A 19,332-nucleotide genomic window follows, 5' to 3' on the forward strand; every position below is an offset into this window, starting at 1 on the left:
ATTCTGCATATGGTTAAGGTGTTTATTCTACTGTTGAATGTTATATTAATGGTTTTCGCACATTAATATCAATGGGTAAAATAATGAGTGTTAGGCTTAGCTCAGGAAATAGTTAAAGATGGATGAAGTTAACTATTTGGCCGATGCCGCACGAAAGCTAATTTACGAAAAAAGAATTGGGGGCATGACAAGTGGTATCAAAGAGAATTGCAGAGACCAGGAAAATATGCAGATGTAAGTTATGGAGAAATCATCGATTCATAGTCTTGGTTTCATAGAATTGGTGATTCATGGCAAAACCATTCAAGCACTAATGGACATGGGGGCCACACATAACTTCATGATGACATGGTTAACAAGAGAAGCTGGACTAAAAATCTTCGCATTGAATGTGGAAGTCAAGGCGGTGAGCTCAAGAGCTAAAGTGGCAGTTTTGGCTCACGAAGTGCCTGTACAAATTAAATATTGGCAACGTCAGTTGGACTTCACAGTGATGGAAATGAGTGATTTTGACATGATATTGGGGCAGGATTTATTGAAGGGCAATAAGGCAATTATTGTCCCCTTCTGTGATGAGGTTATGCTGATTGGAAATTCGTAGAATTGGACTTTGCCTACTCATAAGAAAAGGAAGGAAGTCAAGGTGCAGCATGTTTCAACGCTAAGTTTGGAGAAGGCTATGCAGGAGTCAGATGTGGAGACGTATGTGGATATAATCAGAGAAGTCGAAGGCGATGATGGAGTGGGGATGCCTATTCTAGCTAAGATTTCTGAGGTACTTACTATGTATGCAGATTTGATGGCCGATGAGCTACTAAAGAAGCTTCCACAAAGGTGTGCAGTGGACCATAGCATCGAGCTTGAGCAAGGGAAACAACCTTCGGCTAAAGCTCCTTATCAATTATCAGGACCTGAGTTAGCAAAGTTGAAACGACAGTTAAAGGAGTTAATTGATGCGGGTTTCATCAAACCTTCAAGGTCCCCCTATGGAGCTCCAATGTTGTTACAGCGAAAGAAAGATATGAAGGAGATACGGATATGTTGTGATTATCGTGCTATCAACAAGTAGACGATAAAGAACAGGTAACCTTTTCCATTAGTTATAGATTGCTTCGATAAGCTTGCAAAAGCACGAGTGTTTTCCAAGCTGGACTTGAGGCATGGGTATTATTAGGTGCGAATAGCGGAAGGAGACGAATGAAAGATCACGATAGTAACAAGGTATGGAAGCTTTGAATTCCTTGTTATGCCATTTAGGTTGTGCAATGCTCCTGCTACGTTTTGCACTTTAATGAATGATGTTCCATGTCCATACTTGGATTTGATCATAGTAGTATTCTTGGATGATATAGTGGTGTATAGTGATAATATGGAGGATCATAAGAAGCACTTGGCATTGGTGTTCGACGCGCTGAAGAAGAGTCAGCTGTACTTGAAAAAGTCTAAGTGTGTGTTCGCTCAGACTAAGATTCCATTCCTTGGACACATTGTGGGTCAAGAGCACATACAGATGGAGCCAAACTGATAGAGGGAAAAGTTCCCCTAGGGCTTTTTGGGTTGAAACCCTAGCAGATTGAAAGTTATCTATTCAAAGAAACATGCATTCACACAGCCATCATGCTATTGTAAGAAAATTATATGATAAGGGTACGTACCTTTGGTCCTACGTTTGAGAAGGACCTTAGGGTCCAAACCCTTCTCGGAGCTCCCTTCTTCTCTTTTGTCCTGCAAAACAAACAATTCAAGGAACACAGCAGTACATGGAGAAAAACTTAAAAAGAAACCATCTTCATGTTATAAAGAAAGGTAGTTAGTTAGGAAATCCAAACAACCATTTACATATGAATTCTAAACATGAATATCGTTAACATAAAGAAGATTCATTTCGGGAACCAAGACATGTGTTTCTTTTATTATAGACAAATAAAGTACATAAAAAGAAATATCTTCACCTGAGTCACCTTCAGCAGGCTCCAAGCAAAGCTTCCTTCCGGATCCGTTCCAGCCTCAAGCCTCTAACAAACACCTTCCATGACTCTCTCCATGATGTCATAAATGGTGGATGAACATCAACACACAAGGAAACAAAGGTTTCCTGTACAAAATGGGGGAAGTGCAGAAGGCACAAGGGACTTCAGACCTGGTCAAGGGAAAAATCTCAGCATTACCTTTCTCTCTCTTCTCTCCTCCCTTAGGCCTTCCCTTTGAGGTCTTTTTATACCATCTCCAAAATAATTTTTTAGTTAGGAGTTGGTTGGGAACAGTTGGGCCTCGGGCACTAACAGGTGATCAGCAGGTAAAACCCACGATCTCCCCCCGAAAATAAGGAGTTTTATATTTTTTTAAGTGTTTTAATACATACATGCGGGTTGGATATACACAGACCCGCGTATACACACGTTTAACTCAGGGCAATGTCGCGTATAAGGGATTAAAAACTGTTTTTTAAATTTTAGGACCGGTGCTGGAAGGAGGGGTTGCCCTAGGCCATGAGTACAGCATCACAAACCATAAGAGTGAGATTTGGAGCTATAACAGATGCCCCCTAATATATGAGGTCAGAAGGGGTACATGATGGCTGAAATATATTATACGAGTACATGGAAAGGAAGTCTATCAAAAACCGAGGAGGACTTCACCAGAATTCAGCCTGCCAAGCCACCAAAGGAGATCAGAAAGAAACACTGTCTGAGGCGGGCATACCCATGCTCAGAAAAAGTAAAGCATGTCCCCATGTCAAGTACAAGCGGATCCACTAAGTATACAAGTATAAATGACTGAAAGATACATAATGGATCATCTGATCATAATGAACAAGTACATGTCAATGATGCTGAAAGATGCAACAGATCACTGATATCAAAGATTGATCCCAAAAGGTACCAATTGAACATGATGGAATAGGATGGTACTACACTGCAAACTCAGGTGCCAGCATATAGAATGTTGCCATGACTGACTGCAACATATAAAGTGGAGTGGTATCAACTAGCAGCAACAAGAGCAACTATCAAGTGAACTAATGAATGCTGATACAACCTGAGGTCTTCACCGACCGCCATGGTACATTTCTACACCATGGGAATAAATGATCTGAAGTCGACCATGTGAGAAATCGTTTGATTACCGGTCATTGATGTATACCGTTAACAAACGTGAGACTACTCACAGATAATGATAATGAGCGTCAAGGTACCCAGTACAATCTAACAAGTGTGAATAGATGAGCTGGAGTCAAACACCTATAAGAATATATCGATCAGGAGAGAATGATGGTTTCCCACTATCGATAGCGACAAATCTGCCGCTAATGACTACAAACCCCAAGGTATTGCCAAATGGACTCTAGATCTTTGCCCCAGAGCAATGAGTCAGAGTCAGTAGGGAAAGATCCACTAGAAGGAAGGCATTAAGGCATCCTTCATCAATCTAGCGCGAGTGTAACCCGTAGGCCAATAATGTGGAAGGAATCAGACGAAAAAGATGTAGTAACCCAACCGAAGTACGTTTCTGGCGTACACAAGATGTGGCTAGCGCACGACAGAAACCCTCTGGACCAACCAATAATGAAAGCTGACACAAAGGTGAGGTATCCACCAATAAGGTCAAATGGAAACCAAGGTACTACACGAATCCCAATGTGTGATAATGTAAGCTGACGTCGAACACAAGGGAAACCACTCAGTCGAAGACCCATGATACTGATCGATGCTAAGCATAAGGTGACCTATCAATAATGAAAATAGGCCCAGGGTGCAGCTCTAGGCCTGTCCTCAGAGCAAGATGTCGTCGTCGATAAGGACAAGACCCGCCAGCAAGAAGTCAATGGGGACCTTCTCAAATCGGCACGAGTAAAGGACCAATATAACTAATGTGATAATAGACATGACACTGACAACCAGGGATGGCCGACTGAAAAATGAGTTAAGAGACACCGTAGAGAGGCCGACTCAGGCTAACTTCCCTTGAACAAAAGCACGACTCAATGTGACTATGTGGCAGCATATGATGACTCTGTATAAGTTCGCCATACAGGAGGCATGAACGAACCCTCCATATGATTGGAAGAGATAACCAATCGGGGGAAAACTGACTCAATAACAAGGTTATAGCATACCTAAGTCAAACTAAATCCCACCCATGCGGAGGAGACTTTGTTTTGAGTGCTTTGTTCAAGGGCGACACGACTGACTCTAGCTGCCAACAATAAATGGAAATAATGTCCCGTTCCCGCTCTTTTTTGGAATATTTAATTTTTTTGTCTTTCTCTGTTAAGCTAGAAAAAGAATAAAAGAATGCTATGGTACAGTGGAAAGAATGAGTGTCGGTGAAACAGATGATCTAGTTCCTGGGAAAGGAACGTTCCTATGCTCAATGCAGGGAGGTGAAAACTAGTCAGTGACACTCAAAGGTATATTCCTTCCACGGGTCAAGGTGTGTCAAGCTGCAGAAGTCAGAGGTATGCAAGGTTGATTTTGCAGATGTCATGGTCAAAAGTTGGCTTAAACACGAGTCCAAGTGAAGCCGGCTCTAGGCCAAAAGGTGCAAGTGGTCAACATGCAATGCAGTAGTACAACTGAACACAAAGGAGCCTCTAGGGTATAAGGCCAGAACAAAGAAGAGAAGCTAAGAGGAATGAGTCTTCAACGCATAAGTCATGGCGGGACTACAGAGGACTCCCGAGCCTACTCAAGTCGGAGCAGCATGGGCAACAAATGTCAGTGAGGTGCTAACTAGGATTCCCATGTAAAGGATGGCTCTACCATCGTGTCATGATTTAAAGAATCGGCGAGTGAAGATGGCTTACGAACCATAACACGATGGGGTCGACCCTATGGCAGATGTATCGGCAAATGGAGGCTAGTATGCATAATGCAACGGAAAAATGATGTCCCTAACCTATATGCCAGTGAGAAGACGATACCTGCCATGATGGGTCAGCAGTCATGGAACTGTCTCAAACTGTCGAAAAACGTCCAAAATGTCCTGAAAAATAAACCAATCTCGACATTCCAAGCTCCCAAGTTAAAAGTCACATGAGGCCAAACAAAATAAAATTTTGAAAAAATTTTGCATTTTCAAAACTTATAAAAAGCATTTTTGACTCACCATTTTTACCATTTGAGTTTGAGAGCAAAGATTTTGGAGCAAAAGGAGCAAACTTCCCACAGCCAGATTCAACCGTTCAAATTCGTCAAAAACCTCCAGGTAACTCTTATACTTAGCTTGCAATTGATTGTGACAGGTTTTAAGATTTTTGATTGATGTTTCACTGTTGAACTTTTGTCAAAAATTTCTCCGTGGCGTATGCACAGGTTGGTAATATTGAACCTGCGTACACGTGGGCCCTATACACTACTGTGTGCACAGGGACCCACGTATACGCCGCGAATCATTTTTAAACAAAAACTAACGGTTTTAAATCGATTTTTCTCAGGATGCCTATCACGTGGCGTGAAAGAGAGCACGCAACAGTAGACAATGAAGTTATGAACAGTCCAGAAGCATTAGATGCATTACGGGGATGCGGTTTGCTTAAATTTTTCAAATTGTCAAATATGAAAGCGAACACACGTCTGCTTGAGATGCTCATTGATTATTGGGATGTTGATGAGGAAGCCTTTATGATTGATCAGACGCTGCTCAGGGTAGAAGTGCAGGATATCTATTTTATCATGGGCCTTTCCCGAAGGGGAGAGTAGTACAGTCCCGGGGCAGGACACGGAGTAGCCTCTCGATAGATGACTATGTACAAATATACTGCCCGAGACATCCCAAAAAAGTTGGGAGCCAGATTTCCATCACACACGTGGCGAGTTTACCACTTAGGATAATCCTGTTCACCATGGCTCGAGTGAACGGATCATCCTCTCTGCATCAGGCGTCATGGCAAAACATGAGTGTGGCAGTTGACTGTCTCACTACTGTGCTCGACTGGTGTACTTCTCTTCTGGCCAACATGAAGAGCCAGCTTACTTCTATCAGGAGGGGACAGACCAAGAACTTTTGATATGGGAGCATCTTGTGTGCTTTCTTTTTCGAGAAGGTTCCCGCACTCCACCCCAGGGTAGCAGTTTCCATCAGCACCCCACGCAATCCACGCATGGGCCAGTGGGCTGATCTGATGAAACGTTTGGGAGGTGGGGAGGTCCCAAGGACTGCCTTCGATGATGACTTCTTCACCTGGTGGGATCAGCAGATCATCACCGTGGATGACTACCCCTATGCTGGGCTGGATTTCCGAGGAGATCCTGATCTAGCGTTACCACCGAACGCAACATGGGGCGAGATTGGTAAGATTTTTTGATTTTATGATTTTTTTAGATTTTCAAATATAATGATGAATTTTGAAAAATATTTTTGATGAGATTCAAATGACTGATATGATGATCATGTTCCAGACATCGGGCTGGTATGACCAGATGGATTCCTGCGGCATGGACGGCGTGGCCGAGGAGCCGAAGAGGCGGCTACTAATACAAAACGGACTCTAAACAACGTCCAGTGACACTTGGCGAGACTGAGCTGCCAAGTACCGATGGCCATCATAGAGGACCTTCCTGAGGATATGCAACGTCATGTGGTTGGCATGCCACGTGACTAGGTTCGCATTTTTTAGCGTGTGGCCAATGCTATAGTTACATACTTAGACGCTCATCCTGAGCCGAGGCATTAGATATGCCGGACATGATTATGGGCATTTGAGTCCCAATTTTGTATATTTTTTGGACACACATATGTACACTCGAGACGCTTTACGATATATATATATATATATATATATATATATAGTTTGACTTTTTGATGCTTGATTTTATTATGATGAATGATTGATGTGCTAGTCTAATGCCTGATTAGCGATAGAATCAGCTAACCAATTATGAGATCTTGGAATGTGTAAATAATTAATATAAGTAAATGATCTTTGCAACAACCTCACCCTTAAATACTGGCGATATAAAGATGGATCCCGTATCCGATAAATGTTATTTAATTGAGACACTATCAATTGAGAATCAAGGTACACTACCAACAAGTCGAACCCATGAGAGATTGCCTCAGATAATAAATTAATAACAGCAGTATACTCGGCCATATTGTTTGAAGCAGGACCGATACATACGCCTCTTGATGCCATCAATTGACCAGTTAGATAATAAAGTACCCAAGTTGCGGAAGCAAGATTCCGAGTGTGCTGACTAGCACCATCGGCGAACCCAAAATAGACCAAATCATCCATCAACACCTGCCACAGTAGACCAAAAAGTACTGATATCAAAAGACTCCCGACAATATATGTACAAATATACATAAAGTACAAAGAAGCCATTTCCTGGCCAAAACTAAGCAAAGTACTTCTTTTCGTGGAGCCCGTCAGGGGGCTCCACCGACTTACTCCTAGGGATGTTTATTGGTACAATGATCGAACCAATCAATATACTCCCTTTAGCAAATGAATGTGTTGGAGGCAAAGGGACAGTACAAACATCGCTAGTCGAACTCGAGGACCAAGATTCAACTTCATGCACAGGGGAATGAAAGTGTAACCGACGATGTAAATCTTCCAAAGCTCAATCTACAGCCGTCATTGCTTCGAATATTGCTTCATCCGATGGAAAAACAATATCCAAGCAATCCGATGCAGAGGTGGAATCGAGGGTCCGAAAATGAGCCACATCACCATCTATCTCTTTCCCAGAGTAAGAAGTAGAATGGTTATCTATAGAGTTACTGATAGATTCACATCTAAGCTCTACTGTAGACATAAGAGATCCTATTCCACCCACCTTGTCCTCACCTGATGTGGTCACAGATGAAGGTAAGGTTCCAGGTTTCGAAGAATAAGGAGTTTGAACAAACTTTCTCTATAAAGGATCCCTGGAGGATGAAATTATATCTATACCTACTGTAGGAGGGGGAAGATTAAACGTACCCATCAATGAAGACTACATCCTGACTCCTAGACTCTCAGTAGGCGGACGGGGGTTACCCACTAAAGGAATGGTAGAGTCAGAGCTTGCTTAAGGATCAACTGGGCAATAGTCCAATTGATCAACCTTAACGATTTTCCCCTCATAAGGAAAGCAAATGACACGAAACAGAGTCAAAACAACGACATCCATTTCGTAGACCAAGTTCCTTCCTAAGAGGAGATTATAGTCTAGGTTAGCATCTACGACCTCTACTTCAATATTAATGACCTTTCCTCCAACACATATAGGAAAGGCTGGGATAATCCCGTATGGCCTATGAGAATGACCATCAAATGCTGTCAATAGGGTGGGTGAAGGAACAACCAATGGTGATCCAATGGCCTTCCAGCATGACATAGACATAACACACGTGGAAGCTCCCTCATCTACAATCATCCGAAAAATATTGATTTTCCGGTATGTAGACTTTATTTGGAAAGCCATATGATGAGGGAGTCACTTTTTGACATTTAACATGTCAAAAGTGAGAACTAAAGAGTTAGCTGGATCGACTGCTCCAATCGCAGAGAGTAAAGCACTTCTCTGAGCTGGATAGGACTGGAGAACCTCTAAAGCGGACATGGCGCATGGACTCTGAGCCAGATCCTCCACAATGGAGCAATTTTTGGCGGCCCTAGCATTAGGATTAATAGTCGCGCATTTAGAGGAACCTTTTGGTATCCATGGTATAGTCTCGACAGAGGGTCGCTCAATATGAAGGTCAGTACTTCTGGGAACAGTCTTGTCCTTGGAAGTTTCGGCTTCACCATAATCATGTGACCGAGTAGCCACATGGACGTTAGAACCCATCATGAAAACATTTGACGATTTGTCCCCTTCCTGGTTGCCCCCTGCGGAGGTTCCAGGGTTTGAGCTCGCGCTAGCAAGAAGTTGCTGCACTTGGGGAAACGGGTTGGTTAACACAGCTTGAGAACTAGAAGTCCCTTGCTGTCCTAACAAGTGCTGAGCGTCTTCAATCTTAGGGCAGAGAAGAGTTATATGGTCTCCACTACACAACTTGCATGGAAACTTGACTTTCTTTCTCGACTCATTTCTACTACCACCGGCGTTGTTGCCGGATTTATTTGCATCAGGCTTCCCATCCTGGTTCTTTTTCTTACCTCGTCCTTTCTTTTTCCCATTGGAATTTTGATTTCCTTTAGGGTTATCAGATTGGACGGCATTAATTGAAGAAGTTTGGGAAGTGGGGGGATTAGACGATGTGACTTGGTTGTTAGAAGCAGTTTGCAATGACAACTGCTGCAATTGATTCAACAAGTTCACTGTAGTTGTGTCTATTGACCCAACGATACCATCCGCGTGCGGACCTGACTTCGACTTAGCTACGTCAACCTTAGATCCAGGAGCATCTAACAAGTATTTTTGTAGGATCCCAGACTGAGAGTAGAACAATTCTAATTGTTGGGCCCTAAAAATGGCTTGCTCCTCAGAATAGACCCCAGACATGGAGACATCCTTGGAGATCTTAGGTTGTAAAGATTTCAAAAACCACTCAAGACGGTACTTCGGAGGGATTTCGGCTTTAATGAGCCTCTTTCTCCGTCTCCATTCTTGAATATGGTCAGAAATGTGGGTTGCCTTATCTTGACGAAAGGTGGCCAGAAGTTCAGTTCCGGCATCATAGCGGACAGGCAACTGGAAGTGATTTAAGAAAATATTGGCTAAGTCAGCGAAAGATGTAAAGCTGCCCCCTGGCAACTCTATATACCATTTGGCAGCATTACGAGTCAAGGTGCGCTGAAAGAGTCTCAACCTAATCGAGTCATCGATAAGGCAGTTAGATGAGCACCACAAATGGAATGTGGTTACATGGTCGCCTGGGTCTTAACCACTCCTCCCTTCGAATTTTGGAATGTTCGAAGGGAGTTTGGTTGGGACCAGAGGCCAGGTCAGATTGTACTTCATTGGGTCATTTGTTAACTTAGTGAGATCTGGCAAGTTCAACGTTGCCAGAAACGGAAGCCTAGGAGGACCTTGGGGATTCCACCCAGACTGGGCAGAACTCCCAAAGTTCTGAAAAGATTGTCCTGGAATTTGGGATGCACCAGGCTGCCCGAAGTAACCAGTAGAACCGACTGAACCAAAAGGCAAGCCTTGTGATCCAACAAAATTCGAAGTTTGACCAACTCCGACCGTATAACCTCCATAACCAGCAAAGTTTCCTCCTAAAGGATTGTAAGGAGTTGATAACCCCTGATACGGATTCCAAGCTGAAGCAAGGGGAGGAATACTTTGAAACGAACTAACTGTGGAGTATGGCCTATTCCCTTGTTGGCTGATAAACGGATTCCCAGTTCTCGCACTACTAACCCTAGGGTTATTCCAACCTTGGAAAGGATTGCTGCTTTGTCCTACAGAAGAAAAAGGCATGAATCCTACCATTGGGTTGGAATGTGGTATATGACCACATCCGAAAGGAAAACCCTGGAATGAAGCCTATCCGCCCATCATGGACGTAGCGTCACTAAACGGAACCAATGGAATACCCTGTGAGTGGGTGCCAAATGGGAAGAATCCAGAAACAAAAGCATTGGTTTGGGCATTTCCACTCATGGACGAAATGGAGGTAGACCCAACTACAGATGTGCTAGCAAAAGATCCAAATAAGGAAGCAAAGGAGATGGAAATGGTTCCTCCCCCTTGCACTGATGTTGGGGTTTGCATAGTCGTAGCACTTGTAGAAGCCATGCTTCCAGTAGTGGTCATCGATGGTAAGCGCGTAGCGTAACCTGGACGTGATGGTCTATGCGTCAGAGTCCCAACGTATTGTAATACGTCTGGATGGCTAGATGGTAGTGGAGAATTCGGAGCTGCTAATGACTCTGAGAGTTCTTCTACCTCTATGTTATTCTCTGCTTGAAAGAGAACTCGAGAAAGGACTGGAGTGTCGCTCTCTTGTTCAGAAGTGCCAGGCCTTGCTTGGCCGCTAATGCCCATGAGAGGAGGATCAATCCCCGATGCATCAACCAGTGTGGGACGAAACCCACCGGTAGTATTACCTCTGTGCCTTCTAGGAGAAGGCTCTAAACTTGGTGGTGAAAGACCACGAAGTCTTCGAGACCGTCTAGGAGATCGGTCAGCCACTTTGAATTTTTTGTTATGATCTAACTAAAGAATCAAAAAATTGAAAGCTAGGCCAACTAAGAGCACAGAGCACACACTATAAAGTCCCTAAAGATATAGCCAGTCAAACAACTTCCAAGTATTTCTGCTCCGGGTGATTAAGACCGGACACCAAAATATGAGAAAGTGAAATGATGGGCCTTCCAAAGATAGTCTGGGATGATGAGGGCCCAGTCCTATCAGTGAAGGTATCAGAGGAAGTTACACTGACCTCCTAACAATAGCCTGCGCCGGTGCAAGCCCCCAAGCTTCGCAAGGGTGCCCTCCAATAGTACTGTCGAGAGTGATGCAACGTCAACCTCAGGTGCTACGGGATTCCCATCCACAGCCACCTGTGTAGTTCCCTAGGAGTATCAACTATGGATACCAACTCATCGCAGAAGCCAGGCGGAACAGTCATGAGGTAAGTTCGGACAAGTAGGAGAGGGGGTATCTCTCTTCCTTGTCTTCACAGACCCTCGTGCTTAACTCCCAGATCCGGAGCTTTCCTGGTCTTCCTAACGCTATTGGATTTTCTCTCCTTATGCAGACTCCTATGTTTGACGTTTATATGGCCTTGGAGAGTTAACTCTCCACTCTCCTAATCCAAGGCCCTAAAATCCTAATCTTGTTGGTGTAACTAACTAAAACAAAGAGTTCTAGTGAATTTTAGTTAGCGCTTGATTTTATTAGGCTATTCTTTAAGTCACAAGGTAACGGAAGTGAAACTAGTGGTGTTTTTTGACGCAAAAGAAATTAATAAAAACTTAACTACATGCACATGCACTTTTTCGTTTTTCGATGAAGAGCAATTTCTATAGGGTTCATAGGTACTTCTAATAAAACAAATTCTTATTTTCTTTTCGTTAATTCACACTTCGCACTCACAAAAGCTAACAAAGCTATGTATGCCTAAAAGGGGATGCAAATCTATCCTAATGCAACAACTATATGTGGATGCAAGATTTAAAACTACTCTAAAAACAAAAATGAAAGTTGCTTGCTTATCAATTTCTTATCTTGCCACTTACAATGTCTAGATGGAACATGAGATGCTACCATTCATTTCGTCTAAACACTAAAAACAAGTTCTAAGACAAACATAAAGCACTTTCACTTCATAAAAGGAAACCAAATGAAAATCAAGTTCAAGAAAGCAAAACTAAGATTTTCAAAAGATTTTCTTCAAAGCAACAAACAAAAGAGTCTTTTCAAAAAAAAAATGCTCTCAACAACACTGAAACTTGTGATTGAAGAATAGGCAATTAAACACTTTTACGAATCGACACCACACAACGGATGAAAACTCAACAAAAATAAATGTGTTTGCAATCGCTCTTAACAATCAAAAGCAGCAATGAAAGCTTTGGCAATGAAAACCAAAAAGATCAAAAAGACAAATTCCAAGAAAGTGTCAATCAACAACTTTCATGAAACAAAGAAGTGGATGGTCACAAAATCGATTTTGTCAAGCAAACAAAAAGTCACCAAAAGCAAGATTAACACAAAAATTGTGATCAATCTTCCTACCCTGCTGAAACAGAGCAGCCAAGATTCCTAGCAAGAAATCTTGCGTGCTTTAGCAAAAAACGATGACGCTTGCAATCAACAAAAAAACAAGACCAATACTCCTTATAATCAGAGAGAATTCAGAACAAGATGCTCACTGTAAAACAAATAACTGATACTAGAAAATGACTGTTTCAGACTGACTCAAACCACCAGACAAACCTTCAGAGACTAAAAAGATTTATAAATATTGAAAATTACAATATATACGCGACTATACTGAATTACAGATTGCATGTATACGTGACTGTATCTGAGGAAACCTGCATATACACGGGTTCACTCAAAGAAACAAGCGTATATACACCTCTGTATCTAAGAAAAACAACGTATATGAAAATCTTCAAGAAAATAAAAAAAACAAACTCAAGAAACTGGCAAAGCTTAAAGTTCCAGAACAGACCAGATAGTAACAGCAAGGAGACAAGGCAGCTGAGGCCTGATTGGCTTCAAAAACACCCAAACTAGGAACAACAAGAGTGTTGTCCCCAGTGGAGTTGCCAATTCTGATAGAGGGAAAAGTTCCCCTAGGGCTTTTTGGGTTGAAACCCTAGCAAACTGAAAGTTATCTATTCAAAGAAACATGCATTCACACGGCCATTATGCTATTATAAGCAAATTCTATGATAAGGGTACATACCTTTAGTCGTACGTTTGAGAAGGCCCTTAGGGTCCAAACCCTTCTTGGAGTTCCCTTCTTCTCTTTTGTCCTGCAAAACAAACAATTCAAGGAACACAGTAGTACATGGACAAAAACTTATAGAGAAACCATCTTCATGTTATAAAGAAAGGTAGTTAGTTATGAAATCCAAACAACCATTTACATATGAATTCTAAACATGAATATCGTTAACATAAAGAAGATTCATTTCAGGAACCAAGACATGTGTTTCTTTTATTATAGACAAATAAAGTACATAAAAAGGAATATCTTCACCTGAGTCACCTTCAGCAGGCTCCAAGCAAAGCTTCCTTCCGGATCCGTTCCAGCCTCAAGCCTCTAACAAACTCATTCCATGACTCTCTCCATGATGTCATAAATGGTGGATGAACATCAACACACAAGGAAACAAAGGTTTCCTGTACAAAATGGGGGAAGTGCAGAAGGCACAAGGGACTTCAGACCTGGTCAAGGGAAAAATCTCAGCGTAACCTTTCTCTCTCTTCTCTCCTCCCTTAGGCCTTCCCTTTGAGGTCTTTTTATACCATCTCCAAAGTAGTTTTTTAGTTAGGAGTTGGTTGGGAATAGTTTGGCCACGGGCACTAACAGGTGATCAGCAGGTAGAACCCACGATCTCCGCTCGAAAATAAGGAGTTTTATATTTTTTTAAGTGTTTTAATACATACACGCGGGTTGGATATACACAAACCCACGTATACACGCGTTTAACTCAGGGCAATGTCGCGTATAAGGGATAAAACACTGTTTTTTAAATTTTAGGGCTAGGTCTAGAAGGAGGGGTTGCCCTAGGCCATGAGTACAGCATCACAAACCATAAGAGTGATATTTGGAGCTATAACACAAACTGCATGAAGACAATCGAGGACTGGGTTGAACTGAAGAATGACCGTGATATGAGGGTGTTTTTGGGCATGACCAACCACTAACGAATGCTTGTAGAGTGGTACTCCAAGGTGACATGATCACTGATAGATCTACTGAAGAAAGACAAGAGATGGAGTTGGATAGACAAATTTCAAGAGGCATCTGATGATTTGAAGAAGAGGATGGTTACAACACCGATGCTGAAGTTACCGGACTTTGAGTGACCATTTGAGGTACACACAGATGCTTCAGATTTTTCCATAGGAGGGTTCTTATGCTGGATCGGAATCCAATGGCGTACGAGAGTTGGAAGTTACATGATAGAGAATGGAGGTATCTGATCCATGATAAAGAGATGACTATGATAATTCACTATTTATAGGTATGGAGGAATTACTTGATTGGGAAACTTTTTTTTGTCAGGACTGACAACGCTGCAACAAGTTATTTTGCATCACAACCAAAGCTGTCAGCAAAGCAAGCTCGTTGGGAGGAATTCTTAGGAGAGTTTGACATGACTATTGAGTATAGACCAAGAAGACTCAACACGGTGGCAGATGCCCTTAGCAGGAAGGGACAACTAGTAGCATGGGAGGAAGAAGAAGACTGGGTAGCACAAAGTACGAGTCGAGTATAGATGTAAGAAGAGACGCAGAATAAGCTCAAGGAAAGCATTGAGACCGATACTCAGGCACAGAATATAGTGAAGTAGATAAAAGAGGGGAAGACACGAAAGTTCTTTCTCCAGGATGGATTCTTGTTCTTTGGAAATCGACTCTATGTTCCAAAGTCATCAAGGCTCAGGAGGCACCTTTTCAAGGAATGCCATGATTCTCCATGGGCTAGCCACCGAGGGCAGCATCATTCTTTGGCATTATTGGAGAGAGGATTCTTTTGGGAGAATATGAGAGAGGATATAGAGGATTATGTATATACGTGCGTCATTTGTCAGTAGGGAAAATTAGATACTCAGAGGCAAGGAGGTTTATTGCAGCCTTTACCGATTCCTAAGAGACCATGGATGAGTGTCTCGATGGACCTCATCGCTCAGTTACCACAAGTACAGGGGTATAATGGAATCATGGTTGTGGTTGATTGTTTTTCTAGGTATGTTGTCTTTGTTCCAACAAAGATACCTTGTAGAGCTGAGAGGACTATGGAGTTGTTCTTCAAGAACATAGTGAAGTATTGGGGAATTCCGTTGAGCATTATATCACCTTGACGGGTGATGGAGATTTGCGGATGACCCAAATCTCATTTGAAACAAGGCAGGGTCTTGAAATGAGCCTTCGACCAGCCTTGAGCCTTCGGCCAACCTTGAGCCATTAGCCAACCTTGAGCCTTTGGCCCAGTGTGGGTCTCCTGAAATGAGCCTTTGACCAGCCTTGATGGGGCCCCGTCACCCCACCTTCAAACCAAACATCCCTCAGCCCTCCAACAACCTTTTATCTTTTCTAGAGATGTAGAGTTCGGCACACCCAAATCTCACAGTGCATCCTAAAATGGGAAAGACCAAGATCCGCGATTTACAGGCAGATTTTGGACTACATTGTTCAAGCTAGTTGGGACAAATGATTTGAAAATCACTTATGTGTGATCTCAGTTAATTAATGTAGGTATTACAAACTCATGTGCTAGTGTGACTATGTTATTTTAAGCAACGAATCGATAAGATTTCAAAATAAATAGACTCTAGAAAACAATAAGAGAAACACAGTAAGCAAATGAAAAACACAACAGTTTAATAAGGAGTTCACCCAATCCTCCTTGGCTACGTCTCCTAGTCTAGCTTACATTGGTTGCCTTCTTTTATTGAGTTTTAAGTACCGTTTTAACAATGAGGAGCTCAATCTGACTCTCCTGTAGTAGATGGTGCTTAGCAAGCTGGTACTTGGATTCCCCAGGCCACAAGAGTACATAGACTCCCCCTTAACAAGTCTCAACCTCAACTGGCCTTAATGGGATGAGTCCAATCTGGTACTCAGTTCCCAACTGATATCCTCACAGGAATTTTCTCAAACCTCTCAAGCCTTCTCGGTTCTGTTTTCTCAATGCTGCCTTAGCTCTGCAGGTCATCTTGACTTCTGTTCTCTGCTGCTTGCACTTCTCTGTTCTGTCTCTTCTGTTCTCCTTTTCTATTCTCTATCTATTCATGGCTTAAAGACAATCCATCCCTTGACTATTCACTTCCTCTTCTGTCCGTTCAGTTCACCTGCCACTATTCGCTTGCAATTCCCTGCTTTTGTGTCATCGCCACTGTGTAACGTTTCATAGGAGGTGGCCACTTGTCCTCTCACGAACTAAGCGCCAGCTCTTCCTCCAACGGTTTGTTATTTTGGTTACTTTGTGAAATGATTCATCTGCTAGCTCAGTGGTCAAATCGGACTTCAAACTTTTATATGCCTTAGCTTATTCTCCCCTCCAAATCCAGTTTCCCATTGGGTGCAATCTCCGCCATTAGATCTGTGGCCTCTAGATCCTATGGTTATCACTCTTACCGTTCAATTGACTTGCTCAAACGTTAGCCCGTGATGAGAGCGGTTTTCTCTCTCATCCACCGGACACATGTCATTCAATGTATGGAATTGCTTGATCCTTTGACAAACCCACTTACCACCCAAAAAGCCTCGGATATCCCACTGGTTTGGGAGCATGGGATCCACCTTCTGTTTTAGCACTTTTCCCATGGTTTTCCAGTTTCCCTTCTAACCGTGCGCTCAAGGCTTTTCCTTCTTGAGGGGTTTTGCCTAGCGATGTGTGATTAGCGCTTCACACATCAAAAATAGCCTCTGTTTTTGGGTTTGAGCCTCCTATCTACCATTTTTATGCCATGCATGGTCCCCATGGGCCAATGGTCAACGCACTTTGACCGAAGGTCCTCGTTGCTCCGTGTTGGCTACAATTTTCCATTATACAAAGGTTATTTATGATAGCTCGTTGTCTACAAGATTTTGAAGTCTGTCATGATCTAAAATAGTCATAGAAATCTGATAATTTTCATGGATCCAATTCAGATCATGGCCTTCCCATTGAAAAAGCTTTTAGACCACCAAAAAGTTGATTTTCAAGCATCAACTAAGTGAGGGTACAATTGTCTCACTTGTCCAATCTCTATCCACTTTTCACTGCTTTGGCTTTGAACCCATGAGCCCAATTCTGAGGTACTCCACATCTCTGCTGCTCGTCGTTCTCACCTTCCTATCCAGAACTGTGTCTTCTCGCAATTCATTAAGATATTCAGGTAACAGGTCAAATAGAAGGAAATTGACTCTACTCTTCGGGACCCTCAATTAGTGAAGGTTCAAACAATCTCAAGCTATCTGCATTTACGACTGAGTAGATGTGCATGTAAGCTAGTAGATCAAGGCAAAAAGCATTCTCACCAATTTTCTCAAGTATCTTGAAAGGTCCATACCTGATAAGCTTTAGCCTTTTACTTTCACCTTACATTTTGTCCTTGCTGATATACATCCATACTTGATCACCAACTTGGAAACTATGCTCCATCCGATGCTTGTCATGCCTTGCCTTGTATTTGGCTTGGCTCTTTTCCAGCTGTTCCTGTACTGCCTGGTGGATCTCTTGGATTTGTTCAATGAACCTAGTTGCCCTATCCACATCGTTGTGTCCCTAAACTATTGTGTCCTTAACAAAGACAAAATCCAAGGCTGACCTGGGTGTAAAACCAAAACAAGTCTCAAAAGGAGATATTTGTGTGGAAGAATGTTTGGCGTTGTTGTAAGCATGTTGCACATAACACAAATGTTCATCCCAAAGCTTAGGATGCTTCCTACAATATCCTCTGAGTAACCGGATCATTGTCTTGTTGACTACTTCTGTCTGGCCATTGGTTTGTGGATGGAACGTTGTGCTTTTCTTCAGTTTGGTGTCAATCAGTTCCCACAGTCTTGACCAAAACTTTCCCACAAATCAGGTGTCTTGATCAGATATAATGGAAGTGGGTAATCCAAAATGAACCCATACATGCTGAAAGAACAGTTTTGCAGTTTGTTCAACTATAATCTATTTATTATAAGGTATCAAAATACACAGTTTGTTGAACCTATCTACAACAACATACAGATAATCATGAACTTTCCTAGATTTCGGCAGTCCTCCAACAAAGTCCATGGAAACACTTTCCCAAGGATGAGAAGGAACTGGTAATGGAGTGTACAAGCCTAGTTTTCTATTGTTGGGCTTGCTTTTAGCACACATAGTACACCCTCTCACATATCTAGAAACTATCTCATTCATTTTTGGCCAATAACAAAACCTTTGCAGCTGTGCAACTGTTTTACTTACCCCAAAGTGACGTGATATTAGAGAAGTGTGTCCTTCTCGAATTATCTTTACTCTTTCAGTTTATGGAATGCATAGCTTCCCACAATGATGTAAGAGTCAGTCCTTAATATGATAATCCAATTCTTCTACTCATTTGCCTTGACTTAAAGTTGCATATACGTCTTTAAAGTCTATATCTTGAGCATATTGTTCAATGTAGCTCTCATGTAACACAAAATTATGCTTAAGTATAGTAGATGCATTTATAATAGGTCTAGATAACATATCTGCGACTTTATTGTGTATGCCCTTTTTATATCTGATTACTAAATGAAACTGTTGTAGAAAACCCATTCATCTATAGTGTCTTGATTGCTGCAACTTACTTTGGGAGTGTAGATATTGAAGTGGTTGATGATCAGTATGTATTACTATATCTTTTACCATTAAGTAATGTTTCCACTTTTTCACACTCTATACTAATGCATACAATTCTTTATCATATGTAGGATAGTTAACTACTGCAGAATTAAATTTCTCTGAATGATAACATAAGAGTTTACTGTGCTGTATCAACACTGCTACCATGGCATAGTCACTAGCATCCATTTGGATCTCAAAGGGTCTTTGAAGATCAAGCAGTGCTAGTATTGGTGTTGTAGTGATCTTTTCTTTCAAGGTGTCGAAGGCTTTTTGTTGTTTGCCTCCACACTGAAACACTTTGTTCAATCCTGTTAAAGCATGTAAGGGAGCTGCAATTAAGGAAACATTAGAAATGAACTTTCTCCAATATTTTGCTACTCCTAAGAAGCTCCTGACATTTGTAGCAGATTTGGG

General features: G+C 42.0%; 1 protein-coding gene across 1 annotated transcript; it reads left to right on the forward strand.

Annotated features, from left to right (window-relative positions):
• Positions 1-241: 241 nt before the first annotated feature.
• Positions 242-1,069, forward strand: LOC149178433 (uncharacterized). The gene is made up of 2 exons (XM_089422092.1): positions 242-577; positions 686-1,069. The coding sequence occupies exons 1-2, from the start codon at positions 242-244 to the stop codon at positions 1,067-1,069; spliced, it is 720 nt and encodes a 239-aa protein (XP_089278218.1).
• Positions 1,070-19,332: the final 18,263 nt, after the last annotated feature.

Source organism: Pinus tabuliformis, chromosome 4_1 (assembly GCF_031772625.1).
Source record: "Pinus tabuliformis cultivar Carrire ecotype Pingquan chromosome 4_1, CPIR1, whole genome shotgun sequence".
Taxonomy (NCBI): Eukaryota; Viridiplantae; Streptophyta; class Pinopsida; order Pinales; family Pinaceae; genus Pinus; species Pinus tabuliformis.